General features: G+C 39.4%; 2 protein-coding genes across 4 annotated transcripts in view; one reads left to right on the top strand and one right to left on the bottom strand.

Moving 5' to 3' along the window:
* FGFR1OP2 (FGFR1 oncogene partner 2) overlaps positions 1 to 2,311 on the top strand; it is a 35,815-nt gene extending 33,504 nt beyond the window's left edge. For all 3 annotated transcript variants that reach the window (XM_025930796.2, XM_025930797.2, XM_025930795.2), the window contains one exon: positions 323 to 2,311. In XM_025930796.2, coding sequence (XP_025786581.1) covers positions 323 to 460 — 138 coding nt within the window. In that variant the 3' untranslated portion in view covers positions 461 to 2,311. The remainder of the gene's footprint in view (positions 1 to 322) is intronic.
* Positions 2,312 to 10,771: 8,460 nt separating this feature from the next.
* Positions 10,772 to 24,723, bottom strand: part of TM7SF3 (transmembrane 7 superfamily member 3) — a 35,140-nt gene continuing 21,188 nt past the window's right edge. Inside the window, exons 7-12 of the mRNA XM_025930667.2 lie at positions 19,103 to 19,189; positions 17,238 to 17,318; positions 16,607 to 16,759; positions 13,316 to 13,413; positions 12,569 to 12,731; positions 10,772 to 11,280 (exon numbers count right to left, since the gene is read on the bottom strand). Coding sequence (XP_025786452.2) covers positions 11,018 to 11,280; positions 12,569 to 12,731; positions 13,316 to 13,413; positions 16,607 to 16,759; positions 17,238 to 17,318; positions 19,103 to 19,189 — 845 coding nt within the window. The 3' untranslated portion in view covers positions 10,772 to 11,017. The remainder of the gene's footprint in view (positions 11,281 to 12,568; positions 12,732 to 13,315; positions 13,414 to 16,606; positions 16,760 to 17,237; positions 17,319 to 19,102; positions 19,190 to 24,723) is intronic.

Here is a 24,723-nt window from a genome sequence, read left to right as displayed (position 1 = left end):
TGTGTTTATATCGATATAAATCTAGATGTTACTTTTCCTCGTCTATACTGTGATGATAAAATGAGGCCGTTTCTGAGGTTCCATTTACAGTTACAGCTGCATAAATAAGGCGGCTTTGACCTGATGGAAAAGGAGCACAGTTCCTACCTCTTTAAAAAAGTGTTCTCTGGATTCAAGTTTTCAACTTTGTATATTCATTTAGTCTATTTCTGCTCTGCCAATTATAAAACTTTTTGTCATACCTTCTTACGTTTAGCTTAAGATAGGTTTGTATTTTTGTAGCTATCTTGGTGACTACATCTTTTTGTTTGCCTTCTTTTAGCAAGAAAACAAAGGCTTGAGAGAGATCCTGCAAATAACTCGAGAATCATTTCTGAACCTTAGGAAAGATGATGTGTCTGAAAGTTCATCTTTGTCAGCATTAGTGACCAATAGTGACCTGAGTCTGAGGAAGAGCTGAAGAGCCTGTAAGTGTGTGAGCTTCCTGCAAGGCTCCAAATGGTCACTGGGACTGGCCTACTGACATGAATGAACAGAAAAATCCATCTCAACCCTTTATTTTTTTTCTATAGTATGTACAGTGCACTGGCAATGACATTCTTACGCTGGCAAAAATGCAGAATTAATGGTTGTAGATTTTATTCCAAAATATAATAAAAAAATAGAAACTTTGTTAATTGGGGAACAAACTAAAGATTTTTTGAGTGACTGCTGAACCTAATAGCAGTACTGTTGCTATTCTGGCTGATACTTGGATAAACATGAATATTCCCAATAAATGTTTGGGAATTCATAACATTATCCAAATTTTAAAATATACATCTTGGCACAGTTTTGTGAATGGAAGACTGTCATATTAAATGTTATTTCTCCTCCCTGTTTGGTGTCAGAGTTAACAAATAGCTTATGTACTGTGAGATTTCAGCTTTAATGGTTGCCTGTCTACCTTCCCATTACTGTAAATTTTGGTCAAAGAAAATTCAGTTTGCAAGACTGTAGGAATGTTTCAAATGCACCATAAACAAAAGTTAATTTAATTTTAGCTGATTTGCCATAATTAAAATACTCCACTAACAATTATCCATAAGTTTAAGTTTATGAAATATCATTTCAGGAATGAAAGAGAAAGAGTATTACTTTCTAAGAAAGATCTTATAAGAGACATATTAGTAGGTTAAACTACTCCTTTGAGAGATTTAAGTTTTGGTTCTAAATAATGAAGATGAGATTTTTCTCTTCTCTGGTTGATCTTTAAGGATATTAGGTAGTTCTTTTAGCTAACAGAGTTGCAATGTTTGATATAGCAAGCTAGGTATGGTAATGTCAAAGTAAATTGGGGATTCCTCTGCCTCATTGAACCCTTTTTTAAAAGTATTCTTAAGAAATACAGAAAGTAAATTAAAATTTCAAAATAAAATTTGTTTTCTGGTCCTCATAACCTGTAAGATTTTTCTTATACTCTGTCAGTCAAAGGGTGGGGGTGGGGGTGAGAGGAAATCTGTAGATTTATAAGTATTTGTTTTTTGTTTTTTTTTTTTTTTACAAAATCTATATCCAGTATGTAAATTTTTAAAAGCCACTAGAAAAAGAAATGTACTTTAACATCAATTGAAATCTAAATTTTTCTTATTTTATGATTATAGAAGGATAAAAATATCAAATATGATTAAATATACTAATTTATATTAAAATTAGCACAATAGAAAATTCTACTTTTGGGTATGTAATTTGTTAAAGAAATATTCACATGGTAGCTTTTGTGTATAATTTCATATATTGGTAAAATTCAAAGCTACTTTTCACTTTGGAATTTTTGTATATTAAGTTTGGAGTAAGTGGGGCTGATGTGGCTGATTGAAAAGGGCTAATGGCCCAAACACTGAATAGATTCCTTTTTTCAGAGGCCTTAATTGATATTTTATAAATGACAGTTTTTATTTTTAACCTTTTCTATTGGTTTGGGGTAAAGAATCTGTTAATTTGGTGGCACATTCATTCATACAGTTTTTATCCCAAGTCAGAATTAAAAAAAATACACAGTTGAGATGAAGTCTGAGGCAATTCATTGAGGCAGCTCTATTATAAAATGTTTCTTGATAACTATTTTTTTATAAACAAGTTAATTTATTCTTGGTCTTCTTACTTGGATATAATTTTAAGATCTTGGCGTTTAAAGACATTTACTTTGTTACATAGCAACAGTTTTCCATCCATATATTTTTTGTTTTTAAGCAGAACCTTAAATTTATGTCTGAGAGTGTATACTGCATAGGAGCCTATTTTATCAATAAAGATGAGTGGTTGAAATTGATATTGTCTCCAAGTTAATGTGAGAACAATGCTTACATACAGTTTATTTTTCTGGCATTTCATCTCTTACCACAAAACTAGTACTTAGCAACAACTTCTATCTGTATTTCTTAGGAATTGGCCAGCAACTTATTGCTGATCCAGCAAACCTTTTTATAATCATATGTGGTGGACTTAAGAGTGTACCTGCTGCAGGGGCACCTGGGTGGCTCAGCATCCAACTCTTGATATGGGCTCAGGTCATGGTCTCACAGTCAAGAGAATTGAGCCTCGAGTCAGGCTCCACACTGGGCATCGAGCCTGCTTGGGATTCTCTCCCCCTCTCTATGCCCCTCCCTGTCAAAAATCAGTATTAAAATTTTTTTTTACAAAGTGACCCTGCAAAGGCACGTCCAAGTGCTAACCTCCTGTACCTGTGAATGTGGCGTATATATATATATATATATATATATATATATATATATATATATCTTTTCAAAGTTTATTTTTGAGAGAGAAGTGGGGGAGGTAGGGGCAGATAGAGAAGGAGAGAGAGAATTCCAAGCAGGCTCTGCACTGTCAGCATAGAGCCCAATGCGGGGCTCAAACTCACAAACTGAGCTGAAGTGAGATACTTAACTAAGCCACCCAGGCACCCGAACCATATATGTTTTTTAAGTTTATTGGAGAGAAAGAGGGAGAGTGCATGTGCCTGTGAGGCAGGGAGGGGCAGAGAGACAGGGAGAGATAATCTTAAGCAGACTCCAGGCTGCCAGGGCAGAGCCCGACACGGGGCTCAAACTCACGAACCATGAAATCATGACCTGAGCCGAAATCAAGAGTCAGAGACTTAACGGACTGAGCCACCCAGGTGTCCCATACTGACCACATTTTTAATAGTTTTTGCAGATTTAAGGATCTGGGAATTAGATCATCTTGAATTTAGGATGGGCCCTATATCCAGTGACCGGTGTCCTTATAAGAGAGAAGGATATTTGAAACAGGCATAAGGAGAAAGCCATGTGAAGACAGAGGCAGAGAGTTATGCAAGCTGCAGAGCCCTAAGGTGCCAACAGAAGCTAGGAGAGGGGTATGAATTGAATCATCCCTCAGAGCCTCCAGAAGGGGCCAGCCCTGCTTGACATTAGACTTCTGGCCTTCCTGATTTTTCAGAACTGTGAGAGAATAAATTTCTGCTAAGCCACCCTACCTGTAGTAATTTGTTACAGCAGCCCTAGAAAACAATGATCTATTTATCATCTATCCACTACATGCTTTTTATTTTACAGTGGAAATACAATTCTAAAAAACCAGTTCTACACAGCCTCACAGAGTGTTTTCTGCTCATATTGGTATTCTTTACTATCAAGGTGACTTCCAAAATTTTCTATTTCTAAACTGCCTCAATGACCAGAAGATCACAGATCCATAACTCAATTTTTAGTGATCACTACCTTTTTTGACAGAGTAAAATAGGAGTTCATTTTTTAGTGAAATACCAATGAAGAATAATCTCTAATTGAAATTTGAAGGGGCTTTCTTTTTACATCAGTGGCTGCCTCTCAGCCTCCTCTGTCCCTTTCTTCTGACTTTAAGCCCCAGGGCTCAGTCCTTATTCCTGCTCACTTCCTTGGTGATCTCACCCAGTCTCATGACTTTAAATACCACCTGTAATGCTGATGACTCCCAAATTTACAGCTCTCATGAACTCTGGACTCTTCCAACTGTAACTATCAAAGATCTCAGACTTAACATGCTCCAAGCAGTCTTCCCCCCCCAGGCCTCTCCATATGCTTCCCTATCTGAGATGGTGACAACTCCATCTTTTCAGCTGCCAAGGCCAAAAACCTTCCTGGCATCTTTGACTCCACTTTTTCTACCTTGCATCCAATTCATCAGCAAATCCTATTGACCCCCTTCCCTTCTAAATATATCAGAATCCTACCATCTCTCACCATCTCTACTGCTTCCCCTGGTTAAAGCCACATTATGATAGTGTTGGAGTGAGCAAATTAAACCTAAGTATCATACAATAAGGAAATAATTTACTTCCAGATTACTAATTTACTATCAATATCTACCCAAAGCAGTTTATATATACTGTGGCTTAAAGATTCTAGCAACAGGAACAAAAAAATAACTAAATTTACATAATAAAAACCTGAATGCTATACTGCAGATGTAATTACAACCATGTAAAAACTGCATAGCGGGTGGGGTGCCTGGGTGGCTCAGTCAGTTAAGCATCCAACTTTGGTTCAGGTCATGATCTCGCAGTTCTTGAGTTTGAGCCCTGCATCGGGCTCTGTGCTAAGAGCTCAGAGCCTGGAGCCTACTTCGGATTCTATGTCTCCTCTCTCTGCCCCTCTCTTGCTTGTGCCCTCTCACAAAAAGTAAACATTAAAAAAATAAATAAAATGCATAGGGGGAAATGTCCAGAAGCAAATAACATCAGTATACTTCCAACTAACTCTGTTTTACATACACTAGCCAGTTAGTTTTCTGTTGCCTGCAAACCAGTTTTTTTGTGACTATCTTTGTATAGATGTATCATAATTTATTCAACTCTTTCTTCTGATGGATATTCAGACTGTTTGAAATTTCTGTTAAAACAATGCACCCAGGGGCGCTTGGGTGGCTCAGTCGGTATAGCATCCAACTTTGGCTAAGGTCATGATCTCATGGTCTGTGGGTTCGAGCCCCAAGACAGGCTCTGTGCCGACAGCTCGGAGCCTGGAGCCTGCTTCGGATTCTGTGTCTCCCTCTCTCTCTGTCCCTCCCCCATTTGTGCTCTCTCTCTCTAAAATAAAATTTAAAAAAAAAATGCTTCATTAACTCATGTGCATAATTTATGTACTGTGATTTCAGTACATAATTCTCAGAAGTTGGTTAGGTTATGTTCCTTTTTGAGATCTTTCACATAAAAGAAAAAATAAATGTAGACAGTTAAAAATCTACCATACAGAAAATATTACAGTTTAAAGTAAGTCAACTTCTTCCTACAACGTGTGTCTTCCCAGGGGTAATTAGAAGTTTCTTCTGAATCAGAAAAACTTCCCTATAAATGTTTTTAAACATATTTACACACAAATACACATAATTGGAATCTTACACCTTGGTTCCTCAATTTTTTTTCATTTAATGCTGTCCCTCACAAGTTTTTTTTCCCATATGAGCAAAAGGAAAAGAGTAAACCCACTGCTTTGGAAAAACTAAAGCCTGCAGAAAATTCACTACACTGAAATCAGTATCAGTAGGTAGAACTGGACCCGGAATAAAAATATCCTGATCTTGAAACACAGGATATATACTTCTTGAGTATCAGATACTGCTAGGAAGGCTACATTTGGGCTTTCTATAAAACTAACAAAGCTGGGGCACCTGGGTGGCTCAGTCGGTTAAGCGGCCAACTTCGGCTCAGGTTGTGATCTCGCGGTCCGTGAGTTCGAGCCCCGCGTCAGGCTCTGTGCTGACAGCTCAGAGCCTGGAGCCTGTTTCAGATTCTGTGTCTCCCTCTCTCTCTGACCCTTCCCTGTTCATGCTCTGTCTCTGTTTCAAAAAGAAATAAACGTTAAAATAAAATAAAATAAAAGTAACAAAGCTGGTTAGAATCAGTGTTTCTGCAATAACCCCAAGCCTCAGCACACTGCTTTTGTCTGTATATACATTTCAAGATGAATAGGGCTGGCCCTTGGCTACTTTAAAATGCCAAGGATTTATCAGCTGCATCTCCAATTTCAGCACCACTCAGTGGGCAAGGGCACAGTGCTATCAAATCAAAGGCTGATGTGAGATCAAGTGAATGCATTCCTCAAATGTGAACTTCTTCTAGAATATTTTTAAGACCTATCTCTAACTGAAATTTAAATAAAAATTTGAAGGGCAAAAAAAGACCTATCTCAAAGATTATAAGGTTTTTATTCCCAGTCATGTAGACTCTAGAGATACAGAATACAAGAGGTTAACAACATTCAATGGAAAATCACTGGGATATACAATTGAAGTAATTCAGGAGGGAGAGCTGATCTGGAAGAAGAGTAGCTCTACTTGTGAAATGGAAGACTGTCCTATGTTGAAAAACCTTCAGGCATTAATAGGATGAGAGACTTTTTTCAGAAAAAAGCCTTTAATCCTGTCCATGAAAACAGTCCTCTAGAACCCCAGGCCCAGCCCTAGCAATACAATGTATTTCAGTTTTCAGGAATTTTGATATATGGATGGTCTCTCCAAAGGAGACAGCTAGTTTAAAAAACATGTTGAGGTCTAGTTCAATTGCCGAAAACACAGCCCATGGAGAACTGGGGAGCAAAGGCACACTTAATGTGTCTCAATTATTGCTTCTTCCATCTGCATCATTTTTGGATCTTCTATCTCCTTCCTTAAAGCTCCCAGACACGCATCCATGCTTTTCCCAGTGCACCCACCACAAGTTCAGGCAGGGCAGAGCACGTACAAGCCACTCTGGACAGCAGAAAATCTATTAGCAGAAGGAGCCGTGAACCTCAGGTGAATAAGCCGTTTAGCCCTTAAAAACTTCAAAGTAAAAAAGTAATTGTGGCCATTCTTCAATCTCCTTCCAAAAGAAGGAATTCACCCTTGGGGAGCAATGGAGTCAGGTATATTATACTTGTATACGGGTACGTTAATAAGACTCTGGAACAGAAGGAAAGATTTTGAGGACTATGGCTTTTGTGGGTCACCCAAGTGTTCTGACCCACCTGCCAGGGAACAATTGCTAAATTCTAGGGTCTTGGAAGGAAATAAGAAAGGTAAATAAAAAGACAAGGTATGCTCTGGGCAGTTTTGTAGTATAGTCCAAATTTAACGAGGAAGATGGACAATGAAAACAACTACCATATGATCCAATAATCCCAGTCCTGGGTATATATCCAAAGGAAATGAAAAGCAGGATCTTGAAAAAATGTAACTCCCATGCTTACTGCAGCATTATTCACAACAGCCAAGACAGGGAAACATCCTAAGTGGCCATCAACGGATGAATGGATAAAGATGTGGCTTATATATACAATTGAATATTATTCGGTGGTAAAAAAAGAGAAAGAAATCCTGCCATGTGCAACAACAAGGATAGACTTGGAGGACATTATACCAAGTGAGGGAAGTCAGAGAATGACAAACACTAGATGATAACACTTATATGTGAAATCCAAAAAAGCCAAATTCCTAGTAACAGAGGATGGTGGATACCAGCAGGTGGGCATGGGAGAACTGGAGAAACGTTATTTAAGGAAATTAGGTAGACAAATTCTGGAGCCCAAGTGCACTAGGGATTATAGTCGTCAATACTGAACTTCAAGGTTGCCAAGAGACTAGATTTTAATTGCTTTCACAAAAAGAATAATTATGTGACACGATAGAGATGCAAACTAACTCTATGATATTAATCATAGGGTAATCATATTGTAGGAATAATCATAGAGTAATATTTAATAAATAATTGTATCAAATCAACATACTGTACCTTAAACTTACACATTATGTCAATTATATATGAATTAAAAAAAAAAAAAAAAAACACTGGGGCACCTGGGTGGCTCAGTGGGTTAAGTGTCTGACTTGGGCTCATCTCACAGTTCATGAATTTGAGCCCCGCGTTGGGCTCTGTGCTGACAGCTCAGAGCCTGGAACCCGCTTCAGATTCTGTGTCTCCCTCTCTCTCTGCTCCTCCCCTGCTCATGCTCTGTCTCTGTCTCTCAAAAATAAACAAACATTAAAAAAAATTAAAAACAACAACAACAACAACACTGACAACCTCCTTCCTGGATCAAAATGCCAAACAAAAGCTGAGAATGGGAGAGCTGACCCCAGCAAGCACTCACCTCACCAAGCTCCAATGTGAAGGGCTGTAAGGACTGGCTGGGCATACAGGTGGGAGAGACTCCACTGGAGGCTCTCCGTAGAGAAGAGAAGGCCTTGAAGCTTTTCTCTATGCCTTTAACCACAGTACATGGAATGCACTCTGCCTCCTTGTGGTTTTGTTACTCCTACTCATCCTCCAAGTCTCAGCTTAAATGTCATTTCAAGGAATTCTTCCCTGGCATCCCGATTCTACCCCCTACTCCATCAAAAATTTCACTGCCTACCATACCTCCTCTGTATAACTATTGAAGTATATCTGTCTCCTCCCACTCTAAGCCCTGAGATAGGCACCATGCCGGAATATTTTGCCATCTTCTTCCTAGTGCCCAAGGCAAGGCCTGACATTTAGGAATTTAACTCATATTTATTTAATGAGTAAAGGGTGAGAGCCAAGTAAAAACGACTATCATTGTACATATTTTCTTGATTTTGCCTATTAATACTGATGTAGCTTGATCCAGACCTGCCAACCTCCCATGTAATGACTATATGGTAGTCCCTGGGTAAGCCCAAATTTCCACTAACTTGAGCCCCTCTGTATCTCAGTTTCATAGAATGGTCCTCACAAACACGGTGGCCAAACTGCCCAGAGGTCTTCCAATCAACATTCAGGGTGAAATGATTTATAAAGGGTATTAGTTTGCTAGGGCTGCCATAACATATCACGGACTGGGTGCCATAAACAACAGAAATTTATTTTCTCACCATTCTGGAGGCTGGAAGTCCAAGTTCAAGGTTGGGTTCCACTGAGGCCTTTTTCCTCTTCTTGCAGAAGGCTGCCTTCTCACTGTGTTGTCACCAATCCACCAGCAGAAGAGAGCTGAAAATAATTAGTGACTTACATTTTCATCATGACAGAGCATAAAGCACATTTGTATAGGGAATCAGGTATCCCAAATTTTGATCTGGGCACAGTTATTGATAAATATCCATATAATTGACTCCTTGGTCAAGAATTTACTCAGTTATAAAATAAGGGACCAAGTAAGATGATCTCTAAGGTCTGTTTCTGGTCTAACAGTATAGCAATTTCCTTGGAAGAATCAATTTTCTATCCCAACCTTCTATAGATCTACTGACCCATGGCACGAGTTACCTGCTGTGATTTAGCAACCTGGTAGCTAACCTCTAACAGACTGGTCAGAACCAAAACATTTAAGGAATGGTATAACTAATTTTCTGGTAATACTACTACCTTTCTTCAGTTACACAAACCTGAAGTGCTAATAACCAACACAAATCAGCCCACCAAAGACGTCAGCTTTCCTTCTAACAAGGGATATAAATTTAACACACTGCCACAGATTTCCTTCATTTCCTACTATTTCGCTTAGGCTTAAACCAAATTTTTTAAATAAAGATTTAATTCTCCAGATTAAGTAATTTTATACCAATGACACTTCTGTCATGTCTTCACTGCTACGGTACAAATACAGTTGGTGAGAAAAAAAAAATCTGTTAAGAATAATGAGACTTTTTAGCATTTTTCTTCAAAATAGGTATTTATTATTTAAAAAAATGATACAAACTGGCATTTTATGACTCACAAATTATGAAAATTTTTTAAGTAATTTGTCTCAATCCTCCAAAAAACTGTGCTCTATCTTTACAGTGTTCAGTGGCAGTACATTTTGACGGTACAGAAAATAACTCCCAAACATTCCATATAACTTGTCAGAATGTACAAAGATATGGCAGAAGCCACAATCCCTACAGTAATTAAAAAAAAAAATTCAAGTGTTACTGAAGTTATATAAACAGTGAGGGTTACATAATAGTAAACACCTGTGTGTAATTCTGCAATGCAAAAATGTTTAGTTTTGTATGGTTTCGCTTTCTGTATGTTTAGTTTTATGTTTCAGCCTTTCCAAAACAAATGCAAAAGCTGAAAATTTTCCAGTTACCTAAAACTCCAAAAATCTATCGTGCTGTGAAAAAACTCTTAAAAGCAGCATCGTTTAAATAGTGGTTAACTCACAAATGCGTATGCAACCACCACAACTACCCTCACCGTTACTCACTGTGTCAGAGTCACCAGCTTCCGATCCAAGGCAGAACCAGATGCCGTGAGGAGTGGGTACGCAGCCCAGGGCATCGAGGTGCTTGCTTGGGGCGGGGGGAGGGTCAAAATGGAAGGAACTTTCCTTACAGAGTCCAAGAACCTGATTAAAAGTAGCTCCTTTAAAGTCTTTAATCCTTTTTGACCCCCTCCCTCCTCATCACTAAAATATAGATGGTACAAAGTCTTCACACAAAAGAGAAAATTTTTGACACTATTTTTACATCAATGCTAATAACAACCAATTTAGCAGAAACAACTAAAAAATGCAAATGTTAAAAGGTTTCCTTACTAAAGGGACTACAGATTAAGGTAGGCGCCAATCGGTTTCCTTAAAAAAAAAAAATTCAAACACATTTTAGAGATCAGATTTTAAAATCTAAAATCTGATTTAGAAATCAGATTTTAAAAGGCCTTTAAAGAAAAAACCCGAGGCCATTATATCCATATCTGATCTATGTAAATCACCCTATTTTCAAATAACGGACATAATTTAGTATTTAAATTAGCATTGTAAGCAATAAAGGACAAAAACAAAGTGCCTACTGAACTTATATACTTTATGACTGAGATGGTAAATGTGTGTTTTACCACAATTAAACAAAAGAAGGGTACCTTTTGATAACACATCAATAAGGACACCGTGAAACTGTGCAAAGCACACATACATACACCTCTTCTTATCAGAGTTGCACCGGAGACTGCTGCAGCAGGCTGGGCATACACACCAAAGCTGAGGCAACGCCTGGGCAGTACTTTGAGACCACACTGACCAACCCCCTTTGGCATCTACAGAAGCAGGGGTGTTCTCTCTCCGGCTGGCTGTTCCTTCTGGAAGAGCTCTTTGATCTGGGCTATTCGGCCATAGAGCCTCTCTCTCAATGGAGGGATGTGGTAGCTAGGGTCCAGGATGTTTGTTACTCTGCGCTCTCTCTCTCGCTTCCATAACTTGTATGGGTGGGGAGGAAAAAATGGTTGCCCTCTTTCTCTTCGAATCTGTAACGTGATTCCACTCACAGCAAGCATCCCCCATACTGCCAGGATAATAAAGTCTAAAAAAACAACAGAAAAGCAGTTTGAACTCTTGTCTCTTAAATACCTAACACAGCTCTTAACATTTAACTTCTCATAGTTTAAATCTGTGTCATTCTTTCTCAGTACAATTAAGACTTTTTGGTGAGTCTGACCAAACATGTATATCTCCTCATTTACAAACCAAGGAATAAATAAGGAAGCTACGGTTTTACATTTTAAAATAGGCATTTTATGCCTATTTATGCCTATTTATGATGGCATTTGAAAGTCCAGACAGGCTGTAAAGGAATCAGTTGTTTGGATCCTTGGAACTCCAACATTTTATGACCGATGCCCACAGGCATAGTTGTTTGTTGTGTTTTTCCGCAGGTGGGATGGGGAGAAGGCAGTCATCAAGATACACCTCACAAACATACACCATGGAACAGGAGATGTCACCTTGCTCTCTTTTTTCCCATTCCACTCAATATTGGGCCCCACTACACTCATAGGGTGGATTTAGAAATGCATGGAGAGAGTCAACACACTGTAACTGAGCTTCCAGTACAAGGCTTGGCAAAATTTCGTCTTGTATGTAAAATTTCCAAGACAACATGGATTTTGAGGTCTCTAAACATCAACCTCCTATCCAATGAGGGCAGGCTCAGCATAATAGAGGTAAAGATACTGCAATCATGATTGTGCTTAAATATTTTCCAACTCTAAGATATGCTTTTCCATCTTCCATATTTTAACATTTCTGAAACCAATATATCTTACACTCACAGTGAATACTTAATTTGGTCATTTTCTCTTCCTCAAAAAGTTAATGGAAAACCTTTAACAGATAGAATCTTACAACTGTGGAAATGGTAACACTTCTAGACTGAAAATCACTTTTTCACTTTCAATTAGCAAATTACATGCTTCTTTAAAGGAGGGAAACAAGGGAATAACTTTAAAAATCAGGCTGTCGTTCTCATCCCTCATCCCACCCCAATCTGTAAGGTGCCAAACAATTTTGTTCTCAGAATTTTTCTCCCAACTGGGAATCTGAACAGGTAACCATCCTGGTTGGGAAATTTCTTAACAAAATTCACTCAGTAGATTTTCAGAAGTGTGAACTTCCACCACTTACAAATTTAAATTATTTGCTCCTGTGGATCATAAGTTATCATTAACGGAAGGCTCTAATAGCATTTGTAGGGCGTGGGTTTCCTCCTTTTGTCTAGTTAGCCTTCTTTCAATTGAGTTACCAAGTGCCCTTGTTGGCACAGGCAGGCCAATATTCTTATCTGTCACTCCAGTTCTTGGATTTAGTCTTACCATTAGTTTGAAAAGGCACATTTGTGAAAGCTCTGTGGAAATCCATGTTGAGTGCTCTCTTGAGTACATTCAGAGTGATATGAGAAAGGCTTGTGTACAAGTAACTGTCAAAGGCCAAGACCACCGAGTAGGAGCCAATGAGTCCACAAGTCAGTATGTTCAGCTGTGGAAGAGTGCAAGAGTTTAGGCATGGCCACTGGTAGAACAAGAAATTGTTTCTATGCCTCATTACTGGCCTCAATCACAGAGAATCACTTCTCCCTCAGGGCCCATGAAACGGGATCAAGTCTCAGAGCTGCATAAAGGCTACCTGGCAGGTTAAACTGAAAACCACCTTCGAAACCCATAGTGAGTTCTCAAAACAGAACCTGATAGAAAATGTCTTCCCTGTGAAAGAACCTCAGCAACAAAGTCTAATTACACAAAGAATGCTTCTTTGGAGAGACCGCTGAAACTAAGCACTCACCAGGCTGTGAATTATAGTGAGCCCAACCTCTCTGCTCCCAATTGTCCAAAGCATATGGACGGTGGTGACCTGCCTACTCCACTTGATGAAAAACACTCTGTGATCATTATAATCAGAACTTCTCCCACTTTCACAGTAACAAGGCTATTTAAAATTAATCATCTCATGAAGATTGTCCTACAGCTCTCCCCAGTAAATATAACATGCAAAATGATGCAACACGTGAACAAGTGAAGGCCCGGGACAATATAGTGAATGAATCTCATTGATGAAACACTCACTATTCTTAAGCAGCCCATGAAAACTACTGGAATGAGGACAGCTATGCAGGAGAAGGTCACCCAGAACACACCATCATCATGAAAAATCTTTAGGTTCCCTGAAAAAGCAAGAAGAAATCAAGAGTTAACAACAGGTTTACCAAGTTCAATTTCATCTTCTCAACATCTGAACACAGACACACATGGAAAGTTTATTGTAACAACCAAGGCATAGGCTGGCATTTAGAAATGAATTCTGACTTTTTTGATTTAATGGCCAATACAATCCCCTTTGAAGGATGTGTCTTAGAAGGTCAAGGGGTGGGATCAAGCAGGTAAATGCTCTGCATTTACTCCCAGGGAAATGCAGAAGAGGCTGGACGAGTCTAAACTCTTCCATTCACTAGCTGTGATGCTGGGCCTCACATTCCTAACCCATAAGATGATTGAACTATTTTGTAGTTCAAACCATCCTCTCTTGCTCTATGCTTCTATCATTCTGTGATTTTGTACTGCAAAGTAAAAAGTGCAAGTAAATGGCATTCAGAGATAACTGTATGAAATCCCACCCAAAATGAACAGCAAAATCCTTTTACTAGATTTTTACCATCAATGCATTTCCTGTCCAGGAAAGACAGGAGCTAACCACTGACCGCACTCCTACTGAACCCTTCTCCAACATGCAGCACACCGGGGGTGACCCAGGAAGAATATATTAGAACTCCTATTTATAAATTAAGTTTAGAGGTGAGGGTATAAGCTGGACAATTATTTGATACTGATACTGACACCATCATTCAGCCCAACTGGAAGTGGCCCTGTATCTTAAGACCCATAAATCCCAGAAGAGGGGGAGTTCCATAGTAAGATCGGATCTTGGGACCACACATTCTGAGAAAGCGAACTGCAACGTGCTGCAGTGACGTGGATTTATGGGTCATATTCTGTAGTTTAACTCTATTAACCTTCACAAAATACACATGCAGCTTAAAAAAAAAAAAAAAGTCAAGGAATCCAGGGATTGAAAACAGTAGTCGCGATGCCAGCATGTGAAGACTGACCCTTTCAGAGTATAAGCTCTTTGCTGGCTACATAATAAGGTGAAAACAGTAGCAATTTAATTAGATCTGAGAAGTTAGCCACCAACTAAAATTTTAATGCCTAAAAATTTTTTAATTTTAATGCTTAGAAATGTTTAAAATTTTAATGCTTAAAAATAGGACTTTGCATCCACCAGAGACACTGATCCTAACTGTCCTTCAGCAATGAGTCAGTTCATAAACAAACACATTAACCAATCATCCCTCCAACCATTAACCAATTAAAAATTTAAAAATTCTAACCAATCATCCCTCCAACCATTAACAAAACAAGGGAAGGGAGCTTATTAAGTAGTTGATTTAGTGCTTTTAGAATAGGGCCCTGAATACGCATTTTCAACAAACCTCCCTGTGTATCTGTCCTTTAGGCAAATCTAAACATTGCTACTGAGCATCAGACTATCTAGTTTTTATATATAAAGGTATCTAGTTTTTTATATATATTGCTACCTGCAAGGGGGCCTGTGGGAATGAACTCATAGGTTTGCTAAAATCAGAACAAAGGCTGGAGCGCCTGGGTGGCGCAGTCGGTTAAGCGTCCGACTTCAGCCAGGTCACGATCTCGCGGTCCGTGAGTTCGAGCCCCACGTCGGGCTCTGGGCTGATGGCTCAGAGCCTGGAGCCTGTTTCCGATTCTGTGTCTCCCTCTCTCTCTCTGCCCCTCCCCCGTTCATGCTCTGTCTCTCTCTGTCCCAAAAATAAATAATCGTTGAAAAAAAAAAATTTTTAAAAATAAAAATAAAATAAAATAAAATCAGAACAAAGGGACTTGGAATAGTCAGTAAACACACAGGTTGTCAATTCTTTCTGGTCTTGGGGAAAAAAGTCTTCAGAGAGCCAACCACACTCTGTCATATCATGCATTCTTAAGAGGTGACAGCCTCTTATATTCTTATATCTAACATTTCCATCAACTTTAATCTGAGGTTGATATATGTAAGATATACACAAGAACTAAATTAACTTTAAGCTGAGGTTGATATATATAAGAACATTATCACAAGAAGGAAATAGCCTAAAAGAGTACCTTAAAATATAAATACTCTTTTTTCCTGCATTTTTGACAACAATCAGGAAATGTAAGTTATTATGCAACCACAAAGGGCAGTAGAATGTGCCACTCAGGCATGTGGATTATTTTGAGCTGAAGGCACTCAAGACCCAGCAGAGTCAGGAAAAACTTTTATTGCTTCCTTAACTGCCTAAAAGAATGTAAATAGGGATCCTGGCCCAGGGAGAGAACAATGAACAGAGATAACTATTTTCTCTGAAAGACTTAACTGCCTAGCAGGGCAAACATCTGATTACCAAATGTCTGCTCTTCTTATCTTCTTGTCCTCTTGCTGAATTGCACCTCCAACCCCCACCATGTGAAACCCTGCACGCTTACCCCATTTCTTAGCTCCATATGACACAGAGGTCTGAAACTGCCTGCCTTTGGGTCTCATATTTTTCTAGGTCTCCTGTATATACAAAATTAAATTTGTTTTTCTCTTATTAATCTATCTTATGTCAATTTAATTATTTTACCAGCCAAAGAACCTTAGAAGGATAAAAAGGAAATTTTTCCTCCCCTACAAAAGAAAGTTAACTTAGAAAAGTTAACCACATTCTAAAAATTGACAGAAACTGAATTACTTAAAGAAAAAAAAATCTCCGACACCATCCCTGTGCTACTGACCTAGAGGACAAGTAGGTACATTAGAATATCTGGGGTTTAGCAGACAGTGGAAATGAAAACCAGGAACAAAGCCCAGGTTCCCAACTCAGCTCCAACAGAGCCATGCCCAGTTCATCTGTGGGATAAACGGAGCTTCTGCTTAAGATTCACCGTGTACTGGTACTCCCTAGAGTGCCACATCACAGATACAAATTTCCAGAACTCAGGGTGCCTGGGTGGCTGAGTTGCTTAAGCGTCCGACTTCAGCTTAGGTCATGATCTCATGGCTCTTGAGTTCAAGCCCCACATTGGGCTCTGTGCGGACAGCTCAGAGCCTGGAGCCTGCTTCGGATTCTGTGTCTCCCTCTCTCTCTCTGCACCTCCCCTGCTCATGCTCAGTCTCTTTCTCAAAAATAAAAACATTAAAACAAATTTCCAGAGCTCTACAGGTAAGGCCCCAAGTCCCTGAGAGGCAGTAGTTGTACCTAGAGAGCCCAAATAAAGGTCTTTCAAACAAAAAACTGAACACACAAAACATTACATATCTCCTACCCAGGAAAGCGAAGAACATCACTGAGGAGACGAGGAAGCCCAACACTAATCCAACACACAGCATGCAGAGCAGGAGGATTCCAAATCTCCACCAAGCAGCTACCAAGAAAATCCCACCAACGCTTCCAGCGATGGCTGTCAGAATCAGACGAACTGCACAGAAGAAGAAGATGAACTGTTTGACCAGAGGCGGCTTTTCCTACCACATGCTTCAAATACACAACACCATCACCAGAGCCAACCTTAGCCTTTCTGTAGGCCAGGTACTGAGGGGGTGACATGACACCAGCATGGCGGTGGGGGGGGGGGGGGTTGTTGTTGTCCAGGGAAGGGGCTAGTCTGAGCCATGGGAACCAGCAGGTGAACTATACCTCCCAGGACACGTGACAGGTGTGGCTTGGCACAATCTATAAACAGGGGCTAAGGAAGAACGAGGGACAAGCATTCTGTTCAATGAGACATGGCCGGGTTTTGTTTTAAGGTAAAGAAAATCTTAACCCATTATTGGGTTATATATCTTGGCCCATTATTTACACACGTAATAGCACACACAATACTGGTCAAACTACACAAAGAAAGGGGGAGTGTGAACACAACACCTTTCCAATGAAACTGTATTATTTTCACTTACCATCATATTTAATAAGTGTCAGTCTTGTAATCAGTATGTAGAAGAAGAGTCCCATGAAGATAAAGCCTATGAAAAACAATTCTAGTAGCAAACCACCAGGAAAAAAAAAAAAAATACAAGCTATGGTTACGTATTTTTTTTTTTTACAGTGCAATTTAAATTTCTAACCTACAAATATATGCTTCAGCTCCCAGAATTTACACGTATTAGGACATTTAGAGGAAAGAAATAATTACCTGAAAGACAAGAAAAATTTAGAAATCATATTAAAATGAATGCGATATTAAAGTACTAACTATTGGATACGCTCTTGCATAGAGGTCAGTTTCAGCTGGTAAGTTGTTAACTGTTAATTTCATAGCTGACTCTAACATCCTCATACTTCCCACTGAAAACAAGAAGAGTATACTTTTGTCATTGTATCTGATCTGAATCTCATCACACTCAATTTGTTACATGAGCAAAAATAAAAAGATAAAGCAAAATAACAAACTCTTCTAAAGCAAAAAGTGACCTTTATACCTTCCTTTAATTCATCCTTTTTTGTCCAGGATGAATAATTAATCACTGTCTTCACCCACTAAAATACCTAGTAATATATTTGGGGCTTAAAAATTAAATTCTTTGTTACAGAAGCATTCTATACTTTGAGGAATGAAACATTCTTCACAATATTTTCTTCTCAATCAAGAAAAAAATACAGTAATTGATAAGGAAATGCATATTTTAATTCATAGTTTATTAAAGCAAGTTTAAAGAGTTTGAGATCAGGATTATTTTCACTCTTCCCTTGATGCTCCAGTATACTCCTTGTTAATGAATTAAATTAGGATTTTTTTTCAGTAATTAAAAACATTGTTACATAAAAGGCAGCCCAAAAATTCAAATCAATTCAGCGAGCATAACGTATACAGTCATTCCCCCCTTATCCGTGGATACTCTTTTCACGGCTTCAGTTAGTTACCCCGTGGTCCGGAAACAGATGATCCTCCTCCTGAGGTTCATCAAAAGGTCAACAGTAGCCTAAAGCTCACTGTGTGCCAATTCCTACCTACATCACACAACTCACATCATCTCATCATACAGGCATTTTATCATCTCACATCAGCACAAGAAGGTAAGTGCAGGACAAGAAGATATTTTGAGAGAGGGGGACCACACTGACATAACTTTTATTACAGCATATTGCCATAATTATTCTATTGCATTGCTGTTGTTAATTTCTTACTGTGCCCGATTTATAAATTAACCTTTATCATAGGTATGTATTACAGGAAGAAACATAGTATACATAGGGTCCAAGTACTGTCGGTAGTTTCAGGCATCCACTAGGGGTCTTGGAAAGTATGCCCCACGGATGGGGGAAGGGGAGGAACTATGGTATTTCACTCCCTGAATGGTTTTCACCGAGAAGATTGTGGGAGTTCCTGTTTGCAGTCTCAACCTCCTAGGACTAAACAGACATTTCAATCTACATATAATATACCACAGACCTGCAGCATGATTTATAGGAAACATCGTCAACCACCAATACCAAAATCCACATATTCTTACACAGATGTCCTGATTTCCAACCAGTTATTTTTAGTTGGCTATCTGACCTAGCTAGCAATTGAAGAAGTTTGCTGCGCAAATCCAGTCTTGTTTCCCTCCTAAGAAGAGGAAGTTACACTCCATCATTAAGAGAAAAAATTAAAAAGCACAGCAACTAAGTAAACTCTTTACTGAAAGAACCCCAGTCACAAATCTATGAAGACAGTTGGAGATAAGCAGTTACTTAATCTACTTAAGAGGTCATAAATCTCCTAGCAGAATTTAAGCAAAAAAGACCACAGCGCCTGAAAATAGCAACTATAGCAAAATACCTGTTTTCCAGAATCTGTGTCCAAAGAAACAAATGAAGAGACCAAGCAGGGCAAAAAGGGTGAAGAACACTTTGGTTGACACTCTTCCTAAAAGAAACAAAAATTTAGTGGATAATAAATCCAGTTTGATCCTGGTATTAGAACAAAGCATCACGAAAAAAGCAAAGTGAACTGACAATAATTTATTTCACAAATATATATATTATAAACTTACTTTAAAAATACCCTTGCCAGCCCTAACCAATTATTTTATGTGGGCAATGAAGACCAATGCTACTGCTATAACCAAGAGAGTAACCAGACAATACATGCTTCCTGACGAGGTATGTAGCTCTATTGTGACATATTCTTGGGCTCTTGTGTGTGAGCGCGCACGCACGCACGCAACTAATAGTTCTGTTTCTTCACAAACTACAAGAAAAAAGGAGGGCAACAAGGGGGAGAACTAGGGATAAAAAGAGATTTAAAAGACACTTCAAGGGGCGCCTGGGTGGCTCAGTCAGGTAAGCGTCCGACTCAGGCTCAGGTCATGATCTCACTGTTCCTGAGTTCGAGCTCTGCGTTGGACTCTGTGCTGACAGCTGAGCCTGGAGCCTGCTTTGGATTCTGTGTCTCCCTCTCTCTCTCTCTGCCCCTCCCCGCTAGCACTCTTGCTCTCAAAAATAAACATTAAAAAAAGGTTTTTTTAGGGGCGCCTGGGTGGCTCAGTCAGTTGGGCGTCCGACTTCGGCTCAGGTCATGATCTTGCGGTTTGGGGTTCGAGCCCCGCATCAGGCTCTGTGCTGACGGCTCAGAGCCTGGGGAGCCTGCTTAGGATTCTGTGTCTCCTTCTCTCTCAGCCCCTCCCCAACTTGTGCTCTGTCTCTCAAAAATAAATAAATGTAAAATAAAATAAAATAAAAATTTTTTAAGACACATCAACTAAATATGATATACAGGCCTCATGTGAAACCTAATTTAAATTTTAAAAAACCTGAAAAACAATTGGGATGATTGGGAAAATGCAAATACTGGCTGTTAATTTGATGCTATTAAAAAATTATCTTCAAAAATTTTCACTGAAACTTATGTTGGTGATACTGTGGCTATTACTTTTTAAAAACGGCACTTATCTTTAAGACACACACATACACACACACAGAAATTCTGTGAGGAAAAGGACAGCCAGGAATTTGCTATTAAAAGAAAATCCAATAATAAAGGAGGGCCAGGGGTGCCTGGCTGGCTCAGTCAGTAGAGCATGTGACTCTTGATCTAAGAGCTGTGAGTTCAGGCCCCACACTGGGTGTAGAGATTACTTAAAAAAAAATCTTTGGGGTGCCTTGGTGGCTCAATAGGTTGAGCACCTGACTTCAGCTCAGGTCATGATCAAGTAGTTCGAGACTTCAAGCCCCACATCGAGCACTGTATTGTCAGCCTGTCAGCACACAGCCCACTTCGGATCCTCTGTTCCCCTCTCTCTGCCATTCCCCCACTTCCACTCTCTCAAAACATAAAAACATTAGAAAATAATAATAGGAAATTAAACTAAAAAATAAAATCTTTAAAAAAATAATAAAGGAGGGCTGGGAGACAGAGACCCAGGTGTGCATATAGCTGAAACAAAATAATAGCCATGAATCAAAACTGTTAAGGCTGAAAAACTGGTATAGGAAGGTTCTTTGAAGCTCATCATAACAAAAAATTTTAACCAAAACTCACATTAAAATAAAAGAACAGGCATTACACTATATATCGCACATGAACAAATTACTGCCCATCTTCATTACACATACCGCTTTTGAAAAAAATTGAAGTATTCTAACAATAAAGCACAATATGCTTCATGATGCCAAAGAATCCCAAATCTCATGGTCCTTAATAGGCACCAACTTATAAATAACATGAACTGAAAGATACAGCTTACTAAACAGAAAAATGAACGCACTAAATTCACCGTCATGACTCCTTGTGAGATAAACACAAGAAAATAACCCCTGAACTAAAGATGAAAACACCTGTACAATTTCATGTGAAAAATGTTTTAACCTGCCACAGATCAAAACACATAAAACACTTAAGGGTGCTCAGATGCAAATACCATGAAGAGCTACATTTAAGTAAGAGACACAAGCTAGAATTTGCAGGGTATGATACATACCCACACAGCAGTGTTTCTGAGAACAAAGCACCCAAAAGAAAGATGGAACAATAGATAAAATGCCCTGTTCTGCTTATTTCAGACCTGTGGTTGAATGCTGTTCTATGACTTAATCTTTATACCACAAACATGGAGATTGCTGGGATAATTCTTTTTTAAATAAAATGTAGTGGCAGTTTCAAGCATAATCATCAAGGTTAGAAAGATCTGCTTCCCCAATAAAACCTGACACCCACAGTTAGATATTCCTCCATGTTATTAGGCAGCAGAGAGAAACTAAACAGAACCCCCTATCACACAGTACCAGGAAAGGACAGAAAAAAACATCCAGGTAAAACCAGACAGCAGAAGGTTTCATAACAGGTAGACCCTAGAGACAACACGAGAGGCGAAATGGGCATTTTGGGGGGCAGTGTAGACAAAGGAGTGAACAGATGGGGAGAATGGAAGACAGTCCAAGTGTAGAGGCTCTTCAATCATCACAGTATCACTCTAGGTTATGATACACAGGCCAAGGTCTTAATTAAAAGGCAATGTGGGGCACCTGGGTGTCTCAGGCGGTTGAGTATCTGACTTGGGCTCAAGTCATGATCTGATGGTTTGCAAGTTTGAGTCCCACATCAGACTCTCTGCCATCAGCGCAGAGCCCACTTCAGATTCTGTGTCTCACTCTCTCTGCCCCTCCACTTGCACTCTATCTCTCTCAAAAATAAATAAACATTAAAAAAAAAAAAGGCAATGTGGATACTTCCTCCCTATTCAAGCTCAGGAAGGACATCCTCACATACATGGAGCTTGAAAATGAAAGCAACAACTGGACCAGTGTTACTAGGAGGGGTCAACTCTAGGTTGGAGTAATAGGATCAGAGCTCTCCTTCTTAGGCTAACACATACAGACTGAGACCCAGGAGAGAGAGGCTCTGATTAGGAGGGCCTCTAGTATGGAAGGGCTCAAGGGAAGGGGAGTAGAGGAATGCAGATGAGATTAAGTCTATCAGTGAAAACACAAAATTTACATCTGCCTGGGTCTCCTACACTGTATCTCTCCAGGATCCTGAGCATGGTTGTGGAAGACTGGGTGGGATGTGATACAGCTCCAGCAGAGGAGAGGAAGCCCTGATCCCCAAACACAGTGGAGAGACTTCATTCTTTAGAGCAAAACTCTTTGATAGTGCTATTTGGACTCTTCTCCAATTTCTTTCCTCCTATTTGTTCTTGAGCATACTATTTGAGCATACCTATTTGTTCTTGAGCATCTGGTAAGGCTTACCCTAGCACTCCAATGAAACAGCTCCAACCAACAGCCTCCACATTGCTAAATCCAACGGTCATTTTTCAGTTCCTAATTTCCCGACCTCCAAACACTGGAGTGCCTAGTATCCTTAGACTCCGTTCCTTTTCTACATTCTCACTCCACAGGTAATGCCATTTAGTCCATGGCCTTAAATGCTATTAAGCTGATGACTTCCAAGGTAATCTCCAGCCCAAACCTCTCCCCTGAATTCCAGCATACATATAACCAACTGTCAATCCAACATGTCCATTTGAATGCCTCCTAAGGTTCTCAAACTGAACGTGTCCAAAACTGAACTCCTGATACATCCTCCCAAACCTGCTCCTCCAACAGTCTTTCCTGCCTCCGTGAATGGCAGCCCTAGCTCTCCAGTTGCTCCGGGTTAAAACGGCAGTCATCCTTTTCACCTCTCTTCAACCGCCTCATCTAACCCACCAGCAACTACTACTAACTCACTATTTCAAACTACATGGCAGCCACTCATGGGTCAACTCTGGGACAATCTGAACATGAAAATAACGATAGTGATAGATTATAATCCAGAGAATTAAGAATCCATGGGTTCTTGTATATAAATACATAAATTAAATAGGGGAGAAAAGAAAGCTTTTCCTTACAATAGAATGCCAACTAATAACTATGAAAATTGATGAAATTAGAAAATTGCCATTTGGCAACCACCGAGTAATGAATGTTTCAGGTGAAGATCATGGGATGCTAAACCTAGCAAGGGAGAATTGAAGAAGGGGATATCTAGCTGCATTCAGAGTCCTGCCTAAAAATACTTAAAAGGAAAATAGTTACTTTACAAAGGAGAAACCTGGCAGACACCACTATCCGAATATTCAATGTTACCACCACCGGTAATGGGACAAATAGATATAAAAGTGCCTCCTGAGTGGGACACAACATCACTTCTTTGTATTCCTGCCAAAAATGCAAACTGTGAATTTAATCACGAGGAAACATGAGACAAACCCCAACTGATGATCTTCTAAAAAAAGAAAAAAATAGCACCTACTCCTCAAAAAGGTCAAGGACTTTTTTTTTTTTTTTTGAGGTTACTTATTTTGAAAGAGAGAAAAAGAGAGTGCGCGCAAGCAGGGGAGGAACAGTGAGAGGGAGAGGGAGAACCCAAATAGGCTCTGTACTGTCAGTGCAGAGCCTGATGTAGGGCTTGAACTCACAAACTGCAAGATCACATAGGTCAAGGTCTTGAAAGACAAAATGAGACTAAGTAATCGTTCCAGATTACAGAAGACTAAAGAGACATATCAGTTAAATGCAACATGTGATCACATTTTTTAAAATAAAGGCAATCAGTGGAATGACTAGTGAAATTTGGTAGCGTCTGTAATATTAAATAACAGTGATGTGAATTACTGTCAATTTTGTGAATTTGATCTTTTTACTATGCTTACATAAGAAAATAAAATTTAAGGGAAAAAGGTCTTCATGTCTGCAACTTCCTCTCAAACAGCTCACAGGGAAAGGTAATGTATGTGCACATGAGCGCACTACAGAGAGTTACAAAGCAAACAGCATGATAACGTTAACATTCTGAGGAATCTGGGTGAAGATTATGCAGTAATTCTTAGTATTTATTCATCTTTTCTGTGAAACTATTTCAGAATAAAATGTTAAATACACACACACACACACACGATCTTGCAACCCCTCAATGCCACCATTCTATCTAAACCACCGTCCTCTCTCATCTGTATTACCATGGCCTGCTAATCAATCTCCATTTCTGACCTTGCCCTGACTTTTCTCAAAAAAGCAGCCGAGTGATACCGTCAAAATAGGAGTTGGATCATGGCATTCCCTGCTCAAAACCTCCAAAGCCTTTCCATTTCACTCTGAACAGAAGCTGACTCCCGCACTGTGACCTACGTGGCTGCACCTTTCACCCTCCCCAGTCTCCTCCAGCCACTTCTCACAGAAGTTCTTCAAACACACCGAGAAGGCTCCTATCTGAGGACCTTTGTTCCCTCTGCCTGGCAGTATTGCTCAGACATGTGTGGTTCCCTGCCTCGCCTCGGGTCTCTACTCAATGGTTAGCTCCCCACCATGGGCTTCCCTGGCCATCTCTCTCAAAACTCCCCCCTCACTGCCACTTGTTATCTACCTTCCCTACGTAATTTTCACTTCTTAGTGCTCATCAGTTTCTCACATGATGTGTAT

This window comes from Puma concolor, chromosome B4, assembly GCF_028749965.1.
Source record: "Puma concolor isolate L17-30 chromosome B4, mPumCon1.1.hap2, whole genome shotgun sequence".
In the NCBI taxonomy this organism is placed as follows: Eukaryota; Metazoa; Chordata; class Mammalia; order Carnivora; family Felidae; genus Puma; species Puma concolor.
This window is presented reverse-complemented; position numbering and strand designations above follow the sequence as displayed.